The following is a 25,482-nucleotide window of genomic DNA, read 5'->3' as shown; positions in this document are numbered from 1 at the left end:
CCGAGTAGAGGCTGCATCCGAGGAGGTTAGCCGTCTTTCCCTGAGGCGGCGGGAGGAACCCGAAGTGGGGGTCCTCATAGACTGGTCCTGTGAGGAACCACAACAGGCAGGTAGAGATGGGACCAAGGTCTCTCCACCGGGATGCTGGGCAACCGGCCCAGATCCCCAGCAGCAGCCAGAGTTGCCAGGTGGGGAAGCAGGTGGCCCTTACTCACAAATGTTGAGGGGCCTCACGGATTGGTCCTGGGAAGACCCACAGATGGCAGGTGGAGATGGGACTGCGGTCTCTCTACCGGCCCTACAGGGATGCTGGGCAGTCGGCCCAGATCCCCAGCGGCAGTGTGAAGTGCAGGGAGAGGAGAGCAGCGTCCTCCCTCCCCAGCGGCAGGCTCAGTTACTGGGGGCAGAGGTAGTTGGTCCTACCCCCCAGCAGCAGCGTGATTTTTTGGGAATAGAGAGCCCAGTCTCCGTTCCCCAGCAGCAGGACACTGAATTGGGAGGAGAGACAGTCGGTCTCCCTCCACAAAGACTGAAAGTAGGCATGGGAGAGGAGATTGTTACCTCCTCTCCCCAGCGGCAGATCATCAATGGGCAGAGTGTTCTAATGGGAGAGGAGATTGTTACCACCTCTCCCCAGCGGCGGATCATCAATGGGCAGAGTGTTCTAATGGGAGAGGAGCTGGTTACCACCTCTCCCCAGCGGCAGCTTAATGTACCAGGGGGAGACTGTAAGCCCCACACCAGCACAGATGGGACCGTGGTCTCTGTGCCCAAGTTACAGGGAGCTGAAGGGGCCGTCCTCCCTCCCCAGTGGCAGTGTGATTTGTTGGGAATTGGGAGCCCAGTCTCCATTCCCCGGCAGCAGAGTGTCCAGCAGGGAAGAGAGAGCCCAGTCTCCTTTCCCCAGCAGCAGGACACTGTATTGGGAGTAGAGACAGTCGGTCTCCCTCCACAGAGTATAGAAGTATGTAGGGGAGAGGAGCTTGCTACCACCTCTCCCCAGCGGCGGATCAGTAAAGTGCAGGGAGAGGAGAGCAGCGTCCTCCCTCCCCAGCGGCAGCCTAACACACCAAGGGGAGACAGTAAGCCCCACAACAGCACAGATGGGACCGTGGTCTCTGTGCCCAAGCTACAGGGAGCTGAAGGAGATGTCCTTGCTCCCCAGCGGCAGTCTACGGTTCAGGGAGAGGAGGTTGTTATTCCCTCTCCCCAGCGGCAGCACAGCTCACCAAGGGGAGACAATAAGCCCCACAACAGCACAGATGGGACCGTGGTCTCTGTGCCCAAGTTACAGGGAGCTGAAGGAGCCGTCCTTGCTCCCCAGCGGCAGTCTACGGTTCAGGGAGAGGAGTTGGTCATCCCCTCTCCCCAGCGGCAGCTTAGCACACCAAGGGGAGACAGTAAACCCCACAACCGTGCAGATGGGACCGTAGTCTCTGCACCTACACCACTGGGGATAGGGACAGTCGGTCCTAGTCCACAACAGCCAGACAAAATATCGGAAGGGGAGACAGTCGTTTTTCCCCAACAACAGCTGTGTTCAACCAGGAGAGAGGACACCCTGGTTACTTTTTCCCCAAGCCTTGGACTTACAACTGGACACGAGTGGCAGGGGGCCATCTGGACAACTACCCCCTGTAAGGACAGCCAGCCGACTATCAGAGCCCCAGACCGACTGGAGGTCTGGAGTCTGGATAGTCTAAATGGGAAAGGGGAGAAATGTGGCGGAACCCACCTCGCCACTGGACATTGGAGGGGCCTGGCTGCCTGCCTCTTACCTGCTGACTATGGCCCCTGGAAAATTGGTACACTTAAAGATTTATATTTGGGCATATTGTACTGTATATTGCTGCTACTGGCCCTTTTAACAGCATCTATGGACACATTGGGACTTTTGGGACTACTGTCCCTTTAAGACTGTGAAGCATGTTCTAGTGTGCTGCCTGTAATATTGTATATGTATTCATGTGTTAAGTTTAGCCTGGGTGATATGTATGCAGCATTCATCTGATTGTTCGGTAGAATCACTCCATTCATTATATTGAGTGAAACTACCGAACAACCAGACCACCCAGGAATAAGTGTGCCTCCAATTACAGTTTGCAACAATGTTGCAAACGGGTAATTGGCAATCAGTGTAATGTAGTCTTTGTCCTCTGGGTGGCCGCCATTCGGGAAACAAACACGTGGCGGCGGCCATCTTAAACTACCGAACAGCGGTGTTTTGCCGTCGAGTGTCTGGAACTAAAATCGGACACTTGACTAGGCAAACACCGCTGAGACCTCCATACTTCCAGGAATTCGTATAGAAACTACCGAATGACCCGCCGTTCGGTAGAAAGAACCCCACAAACAAGGGAATTCATTCAAACCCTCTCCAGGCTCTATAACACAGGCAATTCGTCTGTTTTCATTCCCTTGTTTGTGACCAACCGCAGGGCCAAAATGCATGGAACTGTTTTCGGATACTTTACCCATGCGGTCGGTCAAATCTTTGGAACCCCATATCTCCCGAACCATTCATCCGAATGACTTGAATTTTGGATATGTTTCCCCCCTGAATAAGGGCTATCCAGCGATGCTGGATTTAAAGGTGTACCCCCTGTTTTTGGGGTACAACCAGGAATTGGGGAAAAGTGTGTACTGTATAATTGAGTTTAATGTTATCTGAGGGGAGGGGATGTGTGGGCTGAACCATGTATGTGATTGGTTATTTTATGCCTCCCCCGGGGTGTGGCCTGTATGTGGATTAGTGTAATAAAAGCCAGGCTGGATGAGCCAGTCCAGAGTTCCTGTTTTACCCTCAAAGTGATGTGTCGTCTCATTATTGGGGGAAGGATTTAATGTATGCTGTTCCAGTTGACTGCTAGGGGTACAAGCCTATTCGTATGGTTCCTATTCAATGGTCTACAGCATTCATACGCTTGGGAGAATTTAAAGGTTTCTTGGATTCGGTGATTATGGTGTCTGCCAGAGTGCTTGGAGCCCTCAGGAAGCGCTAGGAGCATCCATTAACGGAGGTACCCGGTCGGGGTGCCAGGCGATCCGTTACAACACACATAGAAGACGTTGTGGCAGCCTCCCAGATTTCTTGCCACTCTATGCTCTCCATTCCCTTGTTCAAATCTGTCTCCCATTGGTCAATGTATGTGAGCTCTCCCCATTCTAGTGTGTTCATGCTTAAGTGGGTATATAGACAAGTGATCAGGCCTCTCGGGAATTGTTGTCCTTAGCACATCTTTTCGAAAAACGTGAGTTTTGTTATTATGGCTTTCTTAATCTCAGGGTCATGGACATAATCCCGAAGCTGAATATAACAAAAATAATCGAAAGGCTGTAATGGGGCCCTGGTTTTCAATTTCTCAAATGTTATGAAAGATCCGCCTTCGAACCGGTGACATAATCGCTGTATTCCTGTGCTTTCAATGCCCTTGAAATCACGTGCTTTCATTCTGGGAATAAATGTTTTATTCCTCAGGAAAGGGGTTAACGGAGAAGGGGAAGATGATAGGCGATATTTCGAAGCGGCGGCTTTAAGTGAGTTTAGTATTGCTGGGCATTCTACATGAATAGTCGGTCTGTGTTCTTTAGTTACTGATACTACATATTGCTGTCTTCCCACTGCAATTTCCTTAATATCTGGGGTGGTGTGTATCGTTTGCAAGAGGGGTTCCAAAGAAAGTGCGAATAGCAGGGGTGAAAGAGGGCATCCCTGTCTGGTGCCGTTACCTAGTCGGAACGAGGCAACCTTCGCGCCTGAGATTCAAACTTGTGCCTTAATACTAGTATACATTGCACAAATTGCGGTTTTAAACGGGACCGGGATGCAAGTGCTCTAGGACCTCGAATAGGTAAAGCCATTTGACCCTTTTGAATGCCATCTCAGTGTCAAGTAACAGAATCAAAGTTGGAGTGCCCCAGGTAGCCTGCCTCCATATAAATAAATAAATATATCCTCGTATTTTCGAACAATTGCCTACCAGGCACAAACCCCACCTGATCTGGATACACCATTCACGCAAGAAGTGGGTTCAATCTGCCCGCGAGGATTTTTGGTAAGATTTTGGAGTCATGATTTCTGAAAGAGATCGAACGAAGGTTTTCTGGGACCGAGTCGTCTTTGCCAGGTTTCGGCAATAGAACAATATTTGCTAATGACATGTCTCCATCTGGTGCCCCCCCGTTCCATGAGATCATTGAACCAAGATTCTAGGTGAGGCGTAAGTGATTCTAGGTGAGGCGTAAGTTCTTCTCGAAAGAACTTACGCCTCACCTAGAATCTTGGCCCTGATGGCAGGAAAAATTGTTATGGGGCCCCTTGGAGCTCATGCCACAATCTAAAGTTGGGACCATTTACAATGCACTCCAGACTCTGCCGAAACCCCAAAACAAACCAAAAGCACAACATCCCTAGCCCGCCCAATAGAAGGGAATACTCCCCTGAAACCGGAGCCCCGAACGGGCAAAAACACCCGTCTAGACCTAAAGATCATGGCATAGGTGAGCTATGCAGAGATACCCCCCGGTGGGACAAGGCCCAAGAAGCTTCCCGCCCAACAAATATCCAGAACCCCACCCGTGCAACATCTCCACCAGGGATTTCCCCCTCGCCATCCTCCGTTGGTCGTAGATGAGCCGATGCCCGCAAGCCACACTCACCCGCCGAGTACCATTCCCATGGGAGGGGACGAAGCTTGTCCACCGATGAGGTCGGTATCGGCAGCTCCATCGGGGCCTGAATCCAAACATCTCTCAGGAATGCCACAGGATCACTATCTGGTTGAAGAACTTTAGTGCACCCATCCTTAAAGATCAGCAGCCGTAAAGGATGGCCCCAAGCATACTTGACCAGGTGTTTCTGTAGCAGCTTGGTAACCGGACACCATTCTCTCTGTCTCTGTAGGGTGGCTGGTGTCAAATCTTGATACAAGTCCAGTTTTGCCACTTTATATTTGATTGGGTCTTCTCTACTGCGTCTCATGAGTGATTCTTTAGTTTGGAAAAATTTAAATATGATAATCACATCCCTAGGCCGTCTGTCGTCAGCTCGTTTCGCTCTAAGCACCCGATGGGCTCTCTCAATGTGCCATTGGTGTTCCGGCACTTCAGGGAGCAGTGGTTTAAAGATATCGGTCACCACTTCTATTAAGGGGCCTTCCCTCTCCTGTTCTGGGAGGCCGTGCAAACGAACGTTGTTCCGTCGGGATCGGTTTCCCAGATCGTCCAGTGCGGATTCAGCCATCGCCAGCCTGGATGTTAGGCGGTTGATTTATGCAGCGGCTTTATTGTGGGCCACAGCTGTGGACTCCACGCGCTGCTCGAGTAATGCCGTCCTCGCATCCAAGGCCTGGATCTCCACTTTTACCTAATTTGTATTCCTTGCAATTTACGTGGCCAGGTAAGTACATACCTCTAATACAATACAATGTCAACACTACTATGTTGATAGTAACCGTAGTGGAACATATACAAATACTTAACTTAAAAGTTATAATGCAGCCTCCCAAGATCGTTACCCAAAGAAGTCGACCTTTTTCTTATATAGACACAAAAACACAAAACTTCGGGATACGGCTGAGAATAAGTCTAAAAGGAACATAAAAATATACAGAATAGTGAAGTACAATTAACACACTATTTTTGCGCTGTACATAAATGCACTCACAGAATTGTGTAGAATATATCGCTCATAGGGTGCCTCCCCCGATGGAAGTGGGGGGCTGGTAGTCCCTTGGCTCCTTATGAAGTTTTCGTAATGATGCTCAGGACTTCAAGCGGGCAATGGTAGGAAAAAGGTGCTTTTATTGATAAAAGGTGAATAATCACCATCAATGTAAAATATAATATAAAAGAAAAAACGGTATGGTCCTACGCGTTTCGTTCTGCATAGAACTTCATCAGGGACCGTATATATAAATAAAATCAATATACAGTTACAGCATGTAAAAAAACACATCCTATTCCCCCATCCCCAAGTCCCCTTTAACCCCTTAAGGACACATGCCATGTGTGACATGTCATGATTCCCTTTTATTCCAGAAGTTTGGTCCTTAAGGGGTTAAATAGGGCTAATCCCTATGTCCATTGGTGGTTCCGTGGGTGGTACCCGGTATCCGCCGCTTGATTGGTCCCGTAGAGGGGCTGCTCAGCTGTTCCTCATCCTTCTCGTATCGCTGGAATCAAATCTGGCGCGTCCACGTGACCCGGAACCGGAAGTATGTGTTGTATCACACTTCCGCATTCCACATGCGTTCCACCTGCGGTTCATCTGCGTTCCACCTTCGTTATACTTCAACATTGTTATGTGATCATAACAATCAATAAAGAGCAATATATTATATCTACTAGAGAGAAAATAGTATTAATGACTTCATTACCTGCATATTTTCTTGCATTTTTTTATGATTAAACTTATATCAGCTAACCATTACTTGTTTGCTATAATCAAACGATGATATATTTAATACAAAACATTTTTTAAAGTGAAACATATATAAAAAAAAAAAGGAGTTTTTTTTTAGGAATATATAATCCAATTTCAAAGATCTTTTTTCAATATTGAAATATAGAGTGCATAATCAAACTATATATTATATACAATGTGATTAGTGCCAAATGCTGATATAAAATAATAAACATATTATATGATGTTCCTATAAACAATCTCCAATATTAAATGGAGTTACACATATACCTAATGTCCCAAACAATGTGTAATGTGGACATATTTTAATTTATTATTAATAAATGTATATAAATATAGTATTAATTTGAAATATTTAGAAAAATGATATATTCCCAATACATAGAAAATCTATGCAACCAGATGTAATCAAGTTCCCAAATTCCAAAAAAATTCAATTGATACATATACTTTGTATGAAGATTAGTTATTTAAATGTGTGTATACCTCCACAGTATCATATGTGCAGAAAAATCTATATTAAAGTAAAAATGATAATGACTCAAAAATAAGAATACATATAAATATAAATATATCATATATTTAAGACAAATGGTTATATGGATCTTAATCTAGAAAACAAACCAAATCGATACCTATATTAAGGCCCTTTGGTTCTAGGGTTCTCAACTTGTGTATCCAAAAAGTTTCCCTTTGAGATAATTTTTTAACCCTATCACCACCTTGCCAGAATGGAAAGACTCTTTCGATACCCATAAATTTAAACTCCCTAAAAGTAAATAATGGACAATTAGAACAGTGAGATGGAACAGAATGAGTTGTAAGTTTTTTGTTAATATGTTCAAGTATTCTAACTTTTAAGATTCTTTTAGTACGCCCCACGTACTGTTTGCCACATGGACATTGCAGCAAATAAACTACAAAGTCCGTGTGGCAACTGATCTTAGATTTCACTTTGAATCTTTCCCCTGTGACATTACTGTTAAATTCCACAGTTCTTAACAACGATGTGGTAGTGCAGACTTTGCAAGATCCACAGCCCCTGAAAAAAACTACATTCGGAGAAATGTTGGTATTAGGATGTTTAATAGCATAGCTAGGAGCTAGTAAATTCTTAAAATTCTTATTCTTTTTATAGATCACCGTAGGGCGATCCGATAAAGACCTTCCCAAAACTGGGTCCTGTAGCAAAATGGGCCAGAATTCTTGTAGACTTCTTTTAATTTTATAATGGTCAGTATTATATTGAGTTATAAATGATGATTTAAAGTTTATATTATTTTCGTTCACAATACCTTTGTCCTCTAACAATATGTTGCGTTTTAATGAACTGATAGAACGGATTTCTTTATCCAATGAATTTTTATTATAACCTCTATCAATAAGCTTTTTCTTGATATGTGATGATTGGACATTAAAGTCCTGAAAATTGGAACAATTCCGTCTAACGCGTGTGAACTGACTTTTAGCTATACCCCGTAACCATGGTTTATGGTGACAGCTTCGTTGGTGTACGAAGCCGTTACCATCTGTTGGTTTGAAAAAACACTTGGTCTGAATTTGATCTCGATCACAAAAAATAACAAGATCCAGAAACTGGATTTCATGCTTGTTCCACTCTGGGGTAAAGACCAAATTGTACAGGTTACAGTTAAAGTACCGAACAAAATCCTGAAAAGCAACCGAAGACCCCTTCCAAATAATAATAACATTGTCAATATACCGCCGCCATAGGACCAGGCTCTCCCTCCAGCCATGCCCCGACCACACGAAGAGTTCTTCCCATCTTCTCATGTAGGTATTAGCATAGCTGGGGGCGAACCTGGTACCCATGGCGTTCCCAGTGATCTGTAAATAATAATCACCATTGAAGAAAAAATAATTGTGATCCAAAATAAATTGAAGTAAAGATAAAATGAACTCCCTATGACCTGCAGGTAGTGTACTGTCTCCAGACATATAATGATCAATCGACTCCAACCCCAAACGATGACTAATTACGGTGTACAGAGAGGTCACATCTGATTCCATTCGATACATTCCAATTCTTGTAAAAAAGATTTTGTGTCTCAAACATAAGAAGTACGTACCTCTGCCAGTTTTGCCAGGATCTGTGTGGTGTCAGACTCTGGAGTACTAGGGGCAGCTGTACTCCCCGGGCTGGAGGGTGAGCGTGGAGTCCCCGGGCTATCCTGTCCGCCATGCCGCGTGGCGTGGGAGGCAGCGAACAGGTCAGTTACCGTGGTGCACCGTTCTGGCTGTTTCTTGGGCTGTTTTCTCGGGGCCCGTTTATCCATACCTTCTCTCCCGTAATCAGTCGCTGTCAAAACCGTATTTCTTTGCTATTGTAAGCTGTTGGCCTCGTGGTCCTAGCGGAGCTTCACTGTCATGTCTTAACTGCCGGTTGCCGTTACATTGTCTCTTCCGGGTTGACGGAGCTTAGCCACACCCCCTTCTCTGACGCGGTCTCCCCACGCTACATAATGAGACCGCGCCAGATTCAAGACGCTGGATTATTGAAAAGCGTTACCGCGAAATCAAACCGGCTAGCAAGATTCCTCTAACCTTTTTGTGCACCGAACCCGGACTGGAAAACTATTTGACCCACCTTCTCCTCACCTCGACCGCGGCTTGTAACTGGATTTTCTTCTTCCTGCTTAACCTCTTCCCTCCCCGGAGGAGAACTTAGGGAAACCTGGACTTCCACCATTGAAAGCTAAGTCATATTTGAATCCGTAATAGGAGACTGCCTGCTCTCAAGCCTGCTTACCTCTAACTCCAAAACTAATCATTCCTGCTGCAACTTTCATTTCTTATTTTGCTCCGTTTCCATGGACTGGCAAACTCCTATCTGCTATACTGCATGTATACCAGAAGCTGCTTACTCCGTTTAACAAACATCCACTTAATTAAAGATACAGTACCTGTGTTATTCTCTAATATCCTAGTCATCAATCTAAATCCTAAGAGATCTGCAGTTGTTTTCCATTTAAATTCATGTAAGCATTACATTCACCTGGACACGTCTAACTTGCTCCGACATCAGACCAAGCTTGCTGTGTTTTTCACCTGTAGACTATAAAAGCTTTATTGGTATATTTACGAGTGCTTTTCAACCATTATCCACGTTACTTCGTCTTTATTGCATTTGTTTGTACGGTGTTTCAGGATTAACCGGTGTGTAAAGATATTGGAGGTTACCACTACATTTCTTTTGCTGTACTTCAGTCCCTGAGTCTGAATTGTTTGTGATACACTTATGGTTGTAACCTTCTTCTGTAATGCCTTGTTAGCCTTGCAGTAAATACAGCGCTGGCCAGGCGGAAGAGAGGAGGAGGCAGAGAGGGGGGCAGACTTGGAGGGCAAGTCCCTAACTCACAGTGGCTTTAGCCAGCAGGAGACAACCTCCTACACCCACAAGGTAGGAAACTGGCAGGTGGCTAAAATTCTGACCAGGATATGTGTCTGTATGTGTTTTTGTGTGTTTCTGTGTATCTGTATGCGTGACTGCATCTGTATGTAAGTCAGTGTTTGTATCTGTGAGCCTGCGTGTTTTTGGATGTGGTCTATATTATGTAGCAGGCACCACTAGACAGGTCTACATAAGAGTGGTGCAGTATATTAGGAACATGAAAAAAGGATATATTCACCATAGTGTTCCACTTCATTTTAATGAACATCACAATAAAAAACAACACCACCCCATTTGGAATAGGAGAGGGAAGGAATTTCAAAGGAAATGGCTCAAAGGGAAATTAAATGGATTTTTAATTTAGACACATTGATTCCAAAAGAGCTTTACAATGATTTTGATTTGTGTCATTTTTTATAATCAATTTGCATCTAGTGTATACATTATTTATATACATCTGTTGTTTTGTTTTTATTTATATTCTTTTAAAAATAAGTCCAATATTGGTTTTATATTTGTTTTTCTTAAAATAAAGTTAATTAATCACTACTACACGGAGGATATCTTTCATCATCAAAAGGTTGCATTGCCCCAAGAGACGCCTGATGGAGAAATAGAGCCTATAAAAAAGGCTCTTTCTTATACATGTGAGTGTGATACATAGCTCTTTTAGAATATTATTTTACCTAGGAATACTACACAATATGTTTATTTCCCTTTTATTTATGAATTAATTGCATGTCAAATGTCAGTGACAGAGTGTCTGTCAGTGAGTGTCTGTGTCTGTCAGTGAGAGTCTGTGTCTGTCAGTGAGAGTCTGTGTACGTCAGTGAGAGTATGTGTCTGTCAGTGAGTGTCTGTGTCTGTCAGTGAGAGTCTGTGTCTGTCAGTGAGAGTCTGTGTACGTCAGTGAGAGTATGTGTCTGTCAGTGAGTGTCTGTGTATGTCAATGAGAGTATGTGTCTGTCAGTGAGAGGATGTCTGTAAGTGTGTGTGTCAAATCAATGAGTGTGTCTGGTAGTGAGAGTCTGTGTATATCAGTGAGAGTATGTGTCTGTCAGTGAGTGTCTGTGTATGTCAGTGAGAGTATGTGTCTGTCAGTGAGTGTATGTGTATGTCAGTGAGAGGATGTGTCTGTAAGTGTGTGTGTCAAATCAATGAGTGTATCTGGCAGTGAATGTTTGTATGGTAGGTCCCTAGCTGACAGCATTGTGGGAGTTGTACAACAGATAGGGATCTAACTTCTGGTAACTCTTGGGATATGAGGGGGCACAATACTTGCACTAGGGCCCTCTCTACATGCTGCTTCCAGCTTGGCCTAATATTATCAATTCCCTGGGGAATTTAGTAGCAGTAGTAATGAATAAGCCTGTTCATAAATACCGCTGACAATGAAATGACCATGATTAAAAGCTAGGTAGCTAACTGATATCCTATGAAGAACAAATCGAATCCCCATATTCTCCCTTCAAATAAAGTAGAGTACTACGCAAATAAGCCACATCCAGTACTAGGTAACCCTGTCATATCACTTGACATACATTGTACATTTTACCCAAATCAAACATGGCGACTGTAGCGCTTCCCAGACTACGGATCCTTGCTATGTCCAAAATTGATTTCTGCCTTCTCTCTCCTGTCGCATTGTATGGCAGCGCCACGTGATTCCTGTTTCGAGAATGACGTTATTGAGTTCAAACATGGCTGCTTCCACTGTACATCTTGCCCATGCTGCTTTCTCTGTCAACCGCTGTCCGCACTGTGTGAGCTGGGCTCGGAGCGGGCTGTTAGCCTGTGGGACCTGTCACTCCATAGCACTGTATGATCCCCAGGTAAGTAGGCTTCCCAGCATTGTAATGGAGCTCTGTGCTGTATGGTACATGTACTGAGTGCATGTCTGTCTGATGGGAAGAAACATGTCTACAGCGTTGTATGCATCAAATAAAACACCTGTCAGTTTAAAATGTGTTTCACCGTGGGCCATTTACTTTGGTGTTTAATGTATATTTTTATTAGGCTTTGTTTTTTTTTTTCTTTAATGTTTATTCTACATCTACACTGAATACATATATTACACTAAAAGGCACATTTACCATCAATGTATGATTTTAATATGTAAAGTGACATCTGTTTTTTTTTTTTTCCTGCTATGTATATTGGGTTAGATAAAGGGTACGTGAAGGTTTCTAATGAGCAAGACAGTTGATGTTCAGTGCACCCAGATAACACTTCACAAACCTGTCAACATCGATAGGGAATAGACCGGTGTACTGGGAAAAATAAATACATGGAAACACGTTAAAAATATATTATTTTTATAAAAAAATATATTATTAAAACGTAAATGGGAAAAAAAAAAAAAACGAGAAAAACTAATAAGATCCTGAAACTGCATTGCTTAGGTAAACTGACTGCAGCTTCAAGCAGAGTCCCCTCTGGTACTTTCTAAATATACCAAGTTGTTAAGGACTTGTGTTATAAATTTGATCTAAATTTTTAAAAGCTGCTCTTCTGCGTCATTGGCATATCACATGTTAAACATTGGGAAAGGTCTGTTTTGGGCATAGCTTTTCTGAGAAATCCTGTTTCCACAATTTTCTTAAAATACCCTCCTTAATACAAAATGAAGAGACTAGCATAGGCAACCTGTGGCACTGCAGATGTTTTGGACTACACCTCCCATGATGCTTTGCCAGCATTATGGGGGATGTAGTCCACAACATCTGGAGTGTCGAAGCATAATATTTTAGACTGCATTCTGCATTTCAGCAGGCATCGCTTTTCTCCTAGTAACATTTTCATCATACATGTCAGTTTTTGGTGTTTTCATATGTTGCTTTCGGATGTACAATCTGAGATTCTGCATTAAATGTCTCTGTTTGGAAATATAGTCACCTGGTGAATCAACACCATACGCCAGTCAAAAAGTGTGTACTTTGTTTAGCTTATTTGTAAATTTTATCATTACAGGAAAAGTCAGTGATAACTATGCTGAATGGCCACACTGGAAGAGTCAACTGTGTCTTCTGGATTCAGAAATATGATTGTAGTAAGTATTTAATTAGTGTATTTTCTAGGACTGCAATTGGTAATTCCTTCACTTTTGTTTGAGAATATATTCATAAAACATATATACATACCGTATATACTCGAGTATAAGCCGACCCGAATATAAGCCGAGGCCCCTAATTTTACCCCAAAAAACTGGGAAAACTTATTGACTCGAGTATAAGACTAGGGTGGGAAATGCAGCAGCTGCTGGTAAATTTCTAAATAAAATTAGATCCTTAAAAAATTATATTAATTGAATATTTATTTAGTGTGTGTATATAATGAATGCAGTGTGTATATGAGTGCAGTGTGTATATGAATGCAGTGTGTGTATGAGAATGCTGTGTGTATGAGTGCAGTGTGTGTGTATGAGAATGGTGTGTATGAGTGCAGTGTGTGTGTATGAGTGCAGTGTGTGTGTATGAGTGCAGTGTGTGTGTATGAGTGCAGTGTGTGTGTATGAGTGCAGTGTGTGTGTATGAGTGCTGTGTGTATGAATGCAGTGTGTGTGCATGAATGCAGTGTGTGTGTGTGTGTGTGTAATGCAGAGTGTGATGCAGAGCCTTGGTGGGGGGTGGGCATTTTTATTTTTTAATTATTTTAATATTTTTTTTGCTTCATTACATTTTTTTTATTATTATTATTTTTTTATTTTATTATTATTTTTTATTTTATTATTATTTTTATTTTATTATTTTTTTATTTTTATTTTTTTTATTATTATTAATATATATAAATTTTTTTCGTCCCCCCTCCCTGCTTGCTAGCTGGCCAGGGAGGGGGGCTCTCCTTCCCTGGTGGTCCAGTGGATGGGCACTGTGTAGGAGGGGGCTGTGGGGGCTGCAGAGAGATGTTACTTACCTTTCCTGCAGCTCCTGTCAGCTCTCTCCTCCTCCGCCGGTCCGTTCAGCACCTCGGTCAGCTCCCAGTGTAAATCTCGCGAGAGCCGCGGCTCTCGCGAGATTTACACTGTGAGCTGACAGAAGAGCTGAACGGACCGGCGGAGGAGGAGAGAGCTGACAGGAGCTGCAGGAAAGGTAAGTAACATCTCTCTGCAGCCCCCACAGCCCCTGTCTGTATTATGGCCATAATACAGACAATTGACTCGAGTATAAGCCGAGTTGGGGTTTTTCAGCACAAAAAATGTGCTGAAAAACTCGGCTTATACTCGAGTATATACGGTGTATATATGTGTATATATATATATATATATATATATATATATATATATATATATATATATATATATATATATATATATTATATAACTGCACTCATAGCAGGACATGAACCAGTAAATATATTTTGCAAACTAGCTTTGCATTTTGTGAGTATGTGGGAGAATCATATACATTGTTTACATATCTTCTAAAATTCATTTGAGCGTCTAGATTATAGCGGGTTTCTTTATCCTCCCACTTTGTGATGGGTAGATGGAGTTATTTCAGAGGCACACCTAGGATTTCTGGCACCTGGGGCTCTAATATATGTTGGCACTCCCTCCTCCTGTCGATATTTGAGTATGTTATTCTGCAGACCTCTTAGGAAACCTGTCACCAGAATGTTTTTATTTTTTTTTCGCAGCATGTATTGAAAAGATATATATTATTATTTAATAATGTATATTTAAAAAATAACTGACAATGTGTTCCTGGAACCCTCTGCCATATTCATGTACCTACTGTTAAACTCTATGGCCTGCCCTGCTTCTCTCCCTGCAGAGTGGGGACTCTGTGAGGTCTTTCAATATTGTAAAAGTATTTTTTTCTATTTATTTCATCAATAAAAGGAAACTATAGTGCTAGTAAAACAAAGTTGTTTTCCTGGCACTATAGCTCCTTGTGGTGCAAAAGGGGTTAAAAACCCCTTCTGTCAATTCAGTCCATCAGTGATGTCCCTCGGCACTGGCTCAAAACCGCCTCTGCTCCTGCCCCGCTGACGTCAGCCGGTGTGGGAGACTTCATGCGCAGTTGTGGTGTTAGTTCTCCCATAGGAATCCTATGGGGATTCGAATGACCAAAAGTCGTCTAACGTCCTTCTAGTAGCTATCCTGAGTAAAGTTCCAAATTAGAACTGAAACATTGACAGTTTGAGACACTCTTTGTAAGTAAACTTTTTTTTCCATAATCCCTGGAGTGCTGATAAATTTCTTCTTTGTATACATTTTTAGTGCTATCAAGCACCTGGTGTTAAATACTGTGAGTAGGAGTGCATGATATATATATATATATAATCTATATCTGCCTCATCTCAGGTCCCTATTTAGCCTTGTACTGCAGAGAGCCTCAGATGGAATTTTTTCCCAAGTAAGTGGTTAATCTCATAAGAGCAGACATTAGACTGTGAGAGTAGGACCTGCCAAAGATGGGGTACATTGACGTTGTGGCAGGCTTATGCAATGTATGATCATATAATGTAACTAAATCCCCATTTTTTTGCCTAGATTAGGTGTTTTAAAAAAAAAAACTTTTACAAACTAATAAAATCTGTCAACATTGAAGTTGCTGTTTAGTGGATAGGAGAGTGTGCTGGATCTTGTGTATTGTTTATTGTATAATATGGCCCCCAGCAGCACCCCATTTAAGCATGTTTAGGTGAGTGCAACCATCCCCCCATGTTTCATATATATATATATATATATATATATATATATATATATATGTATATGTGTGTGTATATGCACACAGACATACACTAAGCAAACAAACAAGAAAACAGTGGATAAGCACTTAGTAAATGACCAGACAGAGAAGAGAAATGGCAGCACTCCTGTAAAAGTGGGATTCCCTCTAAACACCCAGATAGAAGTAATGTAAAAAAAAAAAAAACAGGTTGCACTAAATAGTAGTAAATTAAAATCAGCCAAAACAGTATAGCAATTTGGACAATAATATATAAATGATAGGGAACATTATATATTAGACAGTTAAGGTAATAATGAGTCCGTATAAAAATGTAAATATATATTTATGGTAATGATAAAAATAGTCCCAAAGGTAATGTTCATCCTTTACTAGAAGACCCCGATGAGACATCTGTCATTACATGAAAATGTGTTGGTTCAGTAGGTCAGCTGAAGTAGGACACACACCACAACAGTTTGTGATTGCCACCTCATGTGAAGTGAAGCTATGACCAGCTCCAGAATATACATCATAGAGTGGTATAAATCTCCACTTATGGATATGTAGGTATCTCTATTGTAGTCCTCAGCAACAATGTAGTGATCATGAGTACCATAAAAAAACAGAATAGTGCTGTCAGTAAGGACAATTAAAAAGGTAATAATAAAAATCCTTACTCATAATTTGAGGAGCAGTCCAAACCGCTCTATACATGTGACTTGGGTGGTACAATCCTCACCTAGGATTCTTTGTCTGAATACCTGCTGATGTATATAGTCAGAATGCCAGGTAAGAATAAAATAATAAAAGTAAAGTAACTAAGATATATGGCAGCACCAATCAAGGTAAAGGCTACAAAATGTTATTTATTATTTAAAACATATAAAATATATAGACATACACTGATATGAACACACACCATGACTGACATGCAGTTTTTTTTTCTCTCCCCTGCTGCCTGTGCCTTTTTTGCCACCCACACGCGGCCTCTGTCACTTCCAACCAGCCAGGCAATACTATAGCTGCCCTGTCGCGCTCTTAACGGGCTGCGGCACCAGACCCCTGTTAAGAAATACCCATCGGGTGGCCCGAAGTGCGTGGGCCACCCAATGGATCTCCTCCCTCCCCCTCTCCCCCAGCATGCGTCCCTCGTGCAGCAGACTTGCTGCGCTGACGATCGTTCCACCACAAAGCTAAATAGTAAGGATTTTTTTTTCCAGAGCTTCCTTGCACCATTACCACTGTAATATGTGGTTAATGTGCTAGGAGTGTTCCTCTTATATGCATAACCTATGGGATTCAATTTGTAATGGCTAAATACATAACCTGTATGTAATGTGTAGTTCTATTCTTTTTGAACGGAATTCAGCATAAGTGAACATGTATTGTATGGTTATTTTAGGTGAGGAGACAGAGCTTGTTTCAGGAGGATCTGATAAGCAAGTGATCATATGGAATATTAAAGAAAACCAAGTAAGTTGCATGCAACAATAAGGGACATGGACTGCAGTTGTTGGGCAATTACCCATTAAACTATTCCTCTGCCCATGTCCTGTATTTACTAATGTTGAAGTCTGAAAACATTCAATGCACTCATTCATAATTTAGCATTACTGACATCTCCTACAAAATATTGGCTTCTGTAAAGCATCCTCTCTATAAACTAGTGGGAGCATTGTAGCAGTGTCCTTACATTGTCTATTGCTAAATGTGTTTTTTGCACCTCTGTAGTTTGCACACTCTGTGGTTTTGGAAGGTCATACTGAAGCAGTAGGTGTAGTTCATGCGGTGTATACACAGAATGGATCTGATGATAATCTTCTTGTAGCCTCCGCTGCCTCTGACTGCACTGTTCGAATATGGTCACAGGAGAAGTCAACAAGTAGGTTTATTTGTTAATGATATTTGATGTAAATGAAATGAGTGTTATAAATTGTTTAAATGCTGAGTAAATGGAGAAGGGACCAGGTAGCAGAAGAAACATTAGATATTGATTTAGGATTAAAGGGATTCTCTAGTGCCAGGAAAACAGGTTTGTTTTCCTGGCACTAGAGAATCCTGGAGTGCCCCCCCTCCCTCCTGGCTCCCATCCCTTCTGACATGCACTGCCTTCCTAAACACTTCCTGTAAAGAGATAATTGAGCAGTGAGACTGCAGGAGCATGACTTTTTTTCACCAAAACTGCTTCATTAAGCAAACGTTTTTTGATGACTATAGTATTAATTTTTTTTTTTTTTTTTTAAACCTCTTACCATTTTTGGTGTTAAAATGTATAATGTTATGATACAAAGCTTACATTTTCAAGTCCTACACTACTAGCCAGATCTTAAAAACTAATTGCCACTGCAAGTCTAGAGGGTCCATCACACCCTCATTAGGGCTGAATTTCTTACTTGCTACTTGTAATTGAAATACCTCACCACATGCTTCAAGTGGTTTCCCCAAATGCATCTGAAAATGCAACCTTATAATGCCTTCTCCAGTCTCAAAATTATTCAACCCCCTGAATCGAATCTATCACAACAGCACAAATATGCAAAACAGATATTGTCTCAAGCCCTGTATCAAGGGCTTCATTGGAAGCACCAGATGTGCTTGAGCAGGAACACTTGAAATACCTGAACTGGTATTTGTTGAGTGTCACGTTTGATTGCATGTTAGCCATATTTCTAAGTCAAAAGAATGGTCCACACAGTTAAGAGAAGAGATCATCGCCCTTTACAAACAAGGAACAGGATACAAAAATGTAGTGAAGGCACTGAATGTTCCTAGAGGCACTGTTGGAAGTATCCAGAAATCCTAGGAGAAAATGTCATGCCGTCTGTGAGGAAGCTGAAGCTTGTGCATCATTGGACCTTCCAACAAGACAATATTCCCATGCATGCCTCAAATTTCACCAAGGCTTGGTTGTGATGGCCACTGTAGAATTTTCCAAGACGTCTTCTGTCACCTGACTTAAACCCCTGATTTGAAGAAGGCAGTTGCAACTCGAGGCCTTTGTTTATGAGCAATGGGCTAAGATTCCTCAGGAATGCCTCCAGAAGCTTGTGTTTGGCTATGTATCACGTTTGCAGCAGGTCACAACAGCAAAAGGGTGTTCTACTAAGTACTAAAGATGCTTGCCATGAAGGGGTTGAATCATTTTGAGACTGGAGATGTATTGTATTGTATTGTATTGAGCTATTTTAATTGCTTTTGTTTGACAATAAACTCGATTTTCAACAGGGGTTTATTAATTTTGACCACAACTGTACTTCTGTCCTGTTCTCTACCCACAGTCTCTATACAGAAAAATTTCAGTTGTGAGTATCTCTTAGACATGTGTAGTAGTTTGGAGCTTTTAATTTTGAGTCATAGTCTAAGTGGGGATTTCTACAGATCTAAAATCTGTCCCAGGAAAAGGGAAAATTCTGAATATGACAATAAATAAACCTCTCTAAAGTCTGTAAAAGTCAGCTTGTTAATATTGTTTCAATGGAATTAACATAATTTATTTAATTTGATTACATTTGATGATAATGCGTAACAGGTTTTCCAACTGCTTATTTTTAAAGCTGAATGTCTTCAGACCCTGTGCTTTGGAAATGGTTTTGTTCTGGATGTCTGCTTATCGTTTCTACCTGGAAGCAGAGGTGAGTAAAATTCAAAAGTTTTGTTTTTTGTGCTTCCATACCTTTGCCATTTTGAAATATTTCTTGGTCTATATGTATTGTGCAAAAATGTACCACACTAGCAAGTTTTGGTGTGTGTGTGTGTGTGTGTGTTTAATTTAAATTCAATATTACAAGATTGCATGTTTTACAGCCATGAATGCATTATTTTGTCTTGCATACATAAAAGTGTGGGGGGGAATTATTATTTTTTTCCCAGTACATATTTGGGCTTTAACCTAGCTTTATGTGTGAGGCCATCTGTAAAGCAGCTCTATTACGTTCATGGGTCTTTGCGACATCGCTGATTGAGGAGCGGTGGAGCAGGGGTTACTTACATAGCTCCATAGGCGTGCGCACGGTGTGTCGGGTGTGCCTGGGCACACCCTAATCCCCGTGGCACGCCTGTGGATTGAGACCGGCAGGGGAGATCTCAGGATCTCCCCTGTCGGCTCATGCAGAGCTAGCGCTATCCGAGCGCCGGCTCTGCTCTAAGCCTCCATGGGCGGGTGGGAGATCAAAGATCTCCCTCACCGGCCCACAGCAGCATGGAGGGAGGCAGGAGAGGACCTGGGGAGCTCTTGCCAGCAGCTCTGCCGGGTTCCTCTCGCGAGATCTGAGCGTTCACCACTGGACAACCAGGGATGGCACATGGCAGCAAGGATCCCCCCTCCCTACATAAGGTAAGAAAAGAGGGGGATATTTACTAATCTGCCCCCACCTCCACCCCCACAATCCCTCCAAACATACAGCACCTACACATATAGCACCCTCACACACACAGTACACTAACAGCACCCTCACACACACAGCACCCCCTCACACCGCAAACTAACAGCACACACACACACACACACACACACACACGCGGCGTGTGTTTGTGCTTTAGGGTGCACACCCTAATGCAATAGGCTGCGCACACCTATGCATAGCTCCCATCTTCGATCTTCAGTTTCTGGCACTTCGTCAGTTAGGAGCCTATGTCTAGTTTCAGTGAATTTCTAACAAAGATTCAATTAACATTTTCATTAAGATTTTACCCCTTTGGAATGTTTGGAATATAATATACACATAGATAGATATAAACACAATGTTCTTTAGCACTCACGGTCTTGTAGAAAAATTGTACTTTATTGAAAAATCATAAAATCAACGTTTCGGCCCACGACCGGGGCTTTCCTCAGGATCAACAAGCAGTAACAATGTGAACAACATAATGTACAAGAATATATATCCCAAGAAAAAAGAGAAACTCACCACAGGTGATTCCAGCTAATTGATCGGCGTTCTCCAAAACCTATTGCGCATACCCGGAAGTGTAATGCGTAACGCGATGACATCATCGCTGACACTTCGCATACACGGGTTGCTATGGACACCGATAAATATAAACTGAAACTACTGAAATACAGAGAAATAAAAGTGAAAAATAGTATATCAAGGATAAATCACACCTTAATACAGTGAAGCTTAATCAGTAACTCTGCATGAGAGATACATAGAAATAGGCTGCAAGTAAGCAGCTCTCCTGTATTATTCTAATAAGAACCCACGGTGAAAAATATATAATAGGAAAAAATTTATAAAAACAGGAAAAATATGAAAAAAAAAAAGGAAATCTACTTCGTAGTGGGTATAATAAGAGATATGGCAGGAATATTAAACCCATACAGTGTAACCAAACACAACATGCAAACAGCGATATTAATTTGCAAAGAAGTATGTACACTATAGGTACAGTGTAATACATAGAATCAATGAACTTTACAAAAGTTGTTATATTCTACCACTAAAACTAAATCTCATGAAATATCACAAAAATCCAAACTACTTGAATATATTAAAAAAATATATATGTAAAACATATGGATGACAGATGAAAATTAATAGAATAATATTACAAAAATGGATGGTATGTGATCATTTCATTCAATCCATATGGGGCAACTGTATTTAACTCCAAAATCCAAAAGGTTTCCTTTCTTAATAGCAAATTGCCATGGTCTCCACCTCTTAAGTGTGTTAAGATGTGGTCAATTGCCACAAATTTTAAAGTAGCAAGTGGATGTCCTTTCTCAAAAAAATGCTTAGCCACGGGCTTGTCCGAATAGCCATCTCGGGAAGCCGTTCTGATATTAGATCTGTGCCCTCGGATACGATCACAGAGTGGGGTAATGGTTTTACCAATATAAAAAAGCCAGCACGGGCAAGAAACTTTATAAATGACGTATGAGTGATAGTAAACTTGATATTGTAACGTTTGTTTGTATGTGGATGGTGAAATGTCAGAGAAGGGACCAAATGACCACAAGTAACGCAACTGAGACATCTCACACTACCCCTTACTTGGGTGTTTGGTGTCAGTTGGTAACTGGAAACTGGATCAGTTTTAACGAGTAAATCACGTAAATTCTTATTTCGTCTGTGACAAATCATTGGAGGCTCTTTAAAAACTTTAGGTAAGGTGTCTTCCGAAGATAACATCTTCCAATTTTGTTTAACAATGTTTGAAATCTGTAAGGATTTATTGTGGTAGGTCATAGGGAATACCATCCTAGAAGTAGAAGAGACCTTCATTGGGGCATCTACCTTCTGTGCTCTAGATAGCGCTGTCATCAGAGTATGCCTATCATAGCCACGTTCCCTGAACTTTTGGGTCATATCTTATATCTGTTGATCTCTCACATCGTCCTCTGAGTTGTTTCGAATGACTCGTCAATATTGTGCATAAGGTATAGATTTGATTAATGCTGGAAGGTGGGAACTATTATGGTGAAGTATCGTATTGCGGTCAGTTGGTTTGAAATATAAGCAATATGCCAGCTTATTGTTGACAAATTCCAATTGTAAATCTAAGAAATGTACTAGCTTAGAACTAATGTCCGCTGTCATCCTGACTTGGGATGGTAATGAATTCAGATGCTCAACCATAGCTTGAGCTTGTGATTCAGTTCCCCTCCAAACAATAAGCAAGTCATCAATGTAGCGAAAGTAGCTACAAATATGTTGTTGATAAATGGAAATATGGTTTATTTCATAAATGTACATGAATGCATTAGCGTACATGGGTGCCATTGCAGCACCCATGGACGTTCCTTTAAGCTGCATATACCACGTTTGTTCAAAGCGAAAATAATTGTACTTTAACGTAAATTCAAATAATTCCAAAACAATCTCAATAGGAGAACCATGATAGACAGAAGACTGTGACAAAACTTGTCTCATAGCCTCTATACTGACATCATGCGGGATGAAGGTATAGAGGCTACTGACATCCATAGTGATAAGAACTGTATGTGGAAAATCAATATTCAAAGACTGTAACTTAGTCAACAAAGAAGGGGTGTCTTTGACACATGTAGGTAAAGCTTCCACTGGATTCTTAAACAAAGAATCCAACCATCGTGCCACTGGCTCCAATACACCATCAACTGCCGAAACGATTGGACGCCCGGGGGGCTTTGAGGCGTTCTTATGAATTTTTGGAATTGAATACATAATGGGAGTACGGGGATGAAGTTGAGATAGGTATAGATACATATCCTGATCAATATAGTTTGCCCTAAGTCCCATAATTAAAATTAAATCTAATTTCTGTTGTATTTTGATGGTTGGATCTTCCAATAGAATTTGATATGTGTCAGAATCTCCTAGTTGTTGTAGAATGTCATCCGCATACATTTTGTTATCCATAATAACGATGCCACCCCCCCTTATCTGCTGAGCGGATAACTATCTTGGGGTCCTTGGCTCAATTGTTGATTAAAAGGCGTTCTTTCCTCGTAATGTTGTGTCGTTTATGGTTAGGTTGTTGTATCTCATTTAAAGATTGCTGCTGAGTAGTTGACAAAAAAGTTTTGATGCTTGCTTTGTGTGTTTGGGGATCAAATTTGGATTTAGGTTTAAAGTTGATAGACTTAGGCTGATATTGTTGAATATTTGAATTATCCTTGTGGAAAAATTCTTGTAAACGTATTGATCTCCCAAACTGGTATAACTCTACATTCCATACTACAATGTTAGGGAATGCCGTAGGGACAAAGGATAATCCTAAACTCAAGATCTTTAATTCTTGCGGTATTAGCTGTCGTTGAGAGAGGTTGAATAGAGGAATCATCGTTTGAGAGGTGGTTTTCCACGGATGATTGGTCTTCCCTTTCCTGCTTCTTCTCGAAATCCTCCTCTTATGACTCTGCCACGGCTCCTTGTTGTAGTGCCCATAGTGGAAGCTCCTAAAAAAGTATTCTTATCATCAATAGTGAGTTCCGTATCGAATGCTGACTCACTCGACGTCATATCCACCGTAGGTATATTTGGGCGTATAATCGTCTTCTTAGGGCGCCTGGGTCTTCGTTGCTGTGTACCCATGAGCCATTTGTAAACTTGATGGTCTTTATAGTCTTGGGAGACACGTTCAAATTTCTGTTTTTTGAATTTAACTAACTCATTCTTGTATCGGTGTCCATAGCAACCCGTGTATACGAAGTGTCAGCGATGATGTCATCGCGTTACGCATTACACTTCCGGGTATGCGCAATAGGTTTTGGAGAACGCCGATCAATTAGCTGGAATCACCTGTGGTGAGTTTCTCTTTTTTCTTGGGTTATATATTCTTGTACATTATGTTGTTCACATTGTTACTGCTTGTTGATCCTGAGGAAAGCCCCGGTCGTGGGCTGAAACGTTGATTTTATGATTTTTCAATAAAGTACCATTTTACTACAAGACCGTGAGTGCTAGCCAATATTTACTATTTGTATATTCTTTTTGGTTGTGGCTATTTGTTGCACCCGGCAATTATATTTGCAGTGTCCTGCAGTGTATGTATCTGAGTGCAAGGACTGAACATTTGTGTGTGTGTGTATATATATATATATATATAATGTATGTATATATATATATATAATCTGTTTGTAACAGAGCTCCCTGTACCTCCGCCAAGGACCGCTTCCTAGCTGGAACAGGGGACAAACCGCAGCACTTCTGCAAACAGTTGCCGTGGTTTGACTGGGGTCCTGGAGCCGAATGGGGAGCTCGCTCTATCCGCCCCTAGGCACAAGGACTTTCCCCGTTGAATCCTTAACACTGGAACGAGCTGGAGTAGTGATTAGCCCTTTCCTCTCCCAGTAACCATAAGACACATAGTTCTGGAAGTACAAGCTGGGATGATTTAATCTGGCCAGATGGCCTGCTTTTATACAATTTTAGACACAGTTAAGCACGCCTCTGATACTCGCACACAAACAGGATAATCCTGAGAGGGGACTAGTTACAAACTCCTTCTCTGTGCCTGAGCGACAATTGAGTCAGGAACAGAAAAACATACAATATTACAAAAAACCCCAAATACCTTTAAACACATAAAACCCCATAAAAGTCACATCCCCTGATAGCCCCAATCTAGGTGACCAATATATCCCAAATCACCCAGATCGGTTCAGGGGTTTGAGATTTTCATGAGTCATAATTCGTTCAAGTTAGTTTTAAAAGAGAACAAACTACCAAACAGAATCCATTGCCATACCGTGGAGCTTGTTCCTTTCATCCAGACGAACGATCCCACCGAGCAGTGTTCTTCAGTGTTATATATAACATATGTATATATATATATATATAATATAAACCCGAACACAGGCGATCATGGAAGTCCATCGGTGTTCGGGAGTTTGTGTCCGAAAATATTTCCATGAACTCAACGACCAAACACCGCGGCCTGTGATCATGTGAACAAGATTGCCGCCACCTCGTGGTCTTTCATATGAGTTGCGGCCAACCAGATGAACGATTAGAACACTGTGGTTAGGATCGTTACAATGTATCCATTAGGCTTAACAAGCTCCCAGGTGGTCCATAGTTCCCGAACAGCAAAATGGAATCACACGAACCAAGCCAGTTAAATTGTCTTTTTCAGGTTTACTTGCAGTGCCCATAGTCTGTGGGCAGGAGGCTGGAAAGCAGACTCCTCTAGGAACTTGTGACAAACTCACCTAGGAAGAGGAGTTTATCACTATATATCTCTATATATCTTTATTTCACGAGAAGACAGATGCCCTATTTGTACTTAGATGTTTGGTACACCTTCCAATTGGCTTAAAAAAAATAAAATATCTACAACACCTTTTAAGAAATTTTACATTTATCAATGATCTTAAGGAGGGGGCGGGGCCTGACCTTTTATGGCGAATAGTCGCATTTGCGGAGGGCTCCTCATGTTTGCACTGCTAAAGCGTAAGTTCTTGCCTGTCTCCGCTCTCTAATCGACACAACTTGCGTTACTGATCCCTTGACCCCTGTGAGCTATTCTCAGCTGACAGGAGGGCC

General features: G+C 41.7%; 1 protein-coding gene across 2 annotated transcripts in view; it reads left to right on the top strand.

Annotated features, from left to right (window-relative positions):
* The first annotated feature begins 11,490 nt into the window (after positions 1-11,490).
* ELP2 (elongator acetyltransferase complex subunit 2) overlaps positions 11,491-25,482 on the top strand; it is a 162,159-nt gene continuing 148,167 nt past the window's right edge. For both annotated transcript variants that reach the window (XM_063451860.1, XM_063451861.1), the window contains exons 1-5: positions 11,491-11,668; positions 12,807-12,885; positions 16,914-16,984; positions 17,243-17,393; positions 19,066-19,143. In XM_063451860.1, the coding sequence (XP_063307930.1) occupies positions 11,516-11,668; positions 12,807-12,885; positions 16,914-16,984; positions 17,243-17,393; positions 19,066-19,143 (532 nt within the window). In that variant the 5' untranslated portion in view covers positions 11,491-11,515. The remainder of the gene's footprint in view (positions 11,669-12,806; positions 12,886-16,913; positions 16,985-17,242; positions 17,394-19,065; positions 19,144-25,482) is intronic.

Source organism: Pelobates fuscus, chromosome 4 (genome assembly GCF_036172605.1).
Source record: "Pelobates fuscus isolate aPelFus1 chromosome 4, aPelFus1.pri, whole genome shotgun sequence".
Classification (NCBI taxonomy): Eukaryota; Metazoa; Chordata; class Amphibia; order Anura; family Pelobatidae; genus Pelobates; species Pelobates fuscus.
The sequence above is the reverse complement of the archived record's forward strand: the minus strand, read 5'-3'. Positions and strand labels throughout refer to the sequence as shown.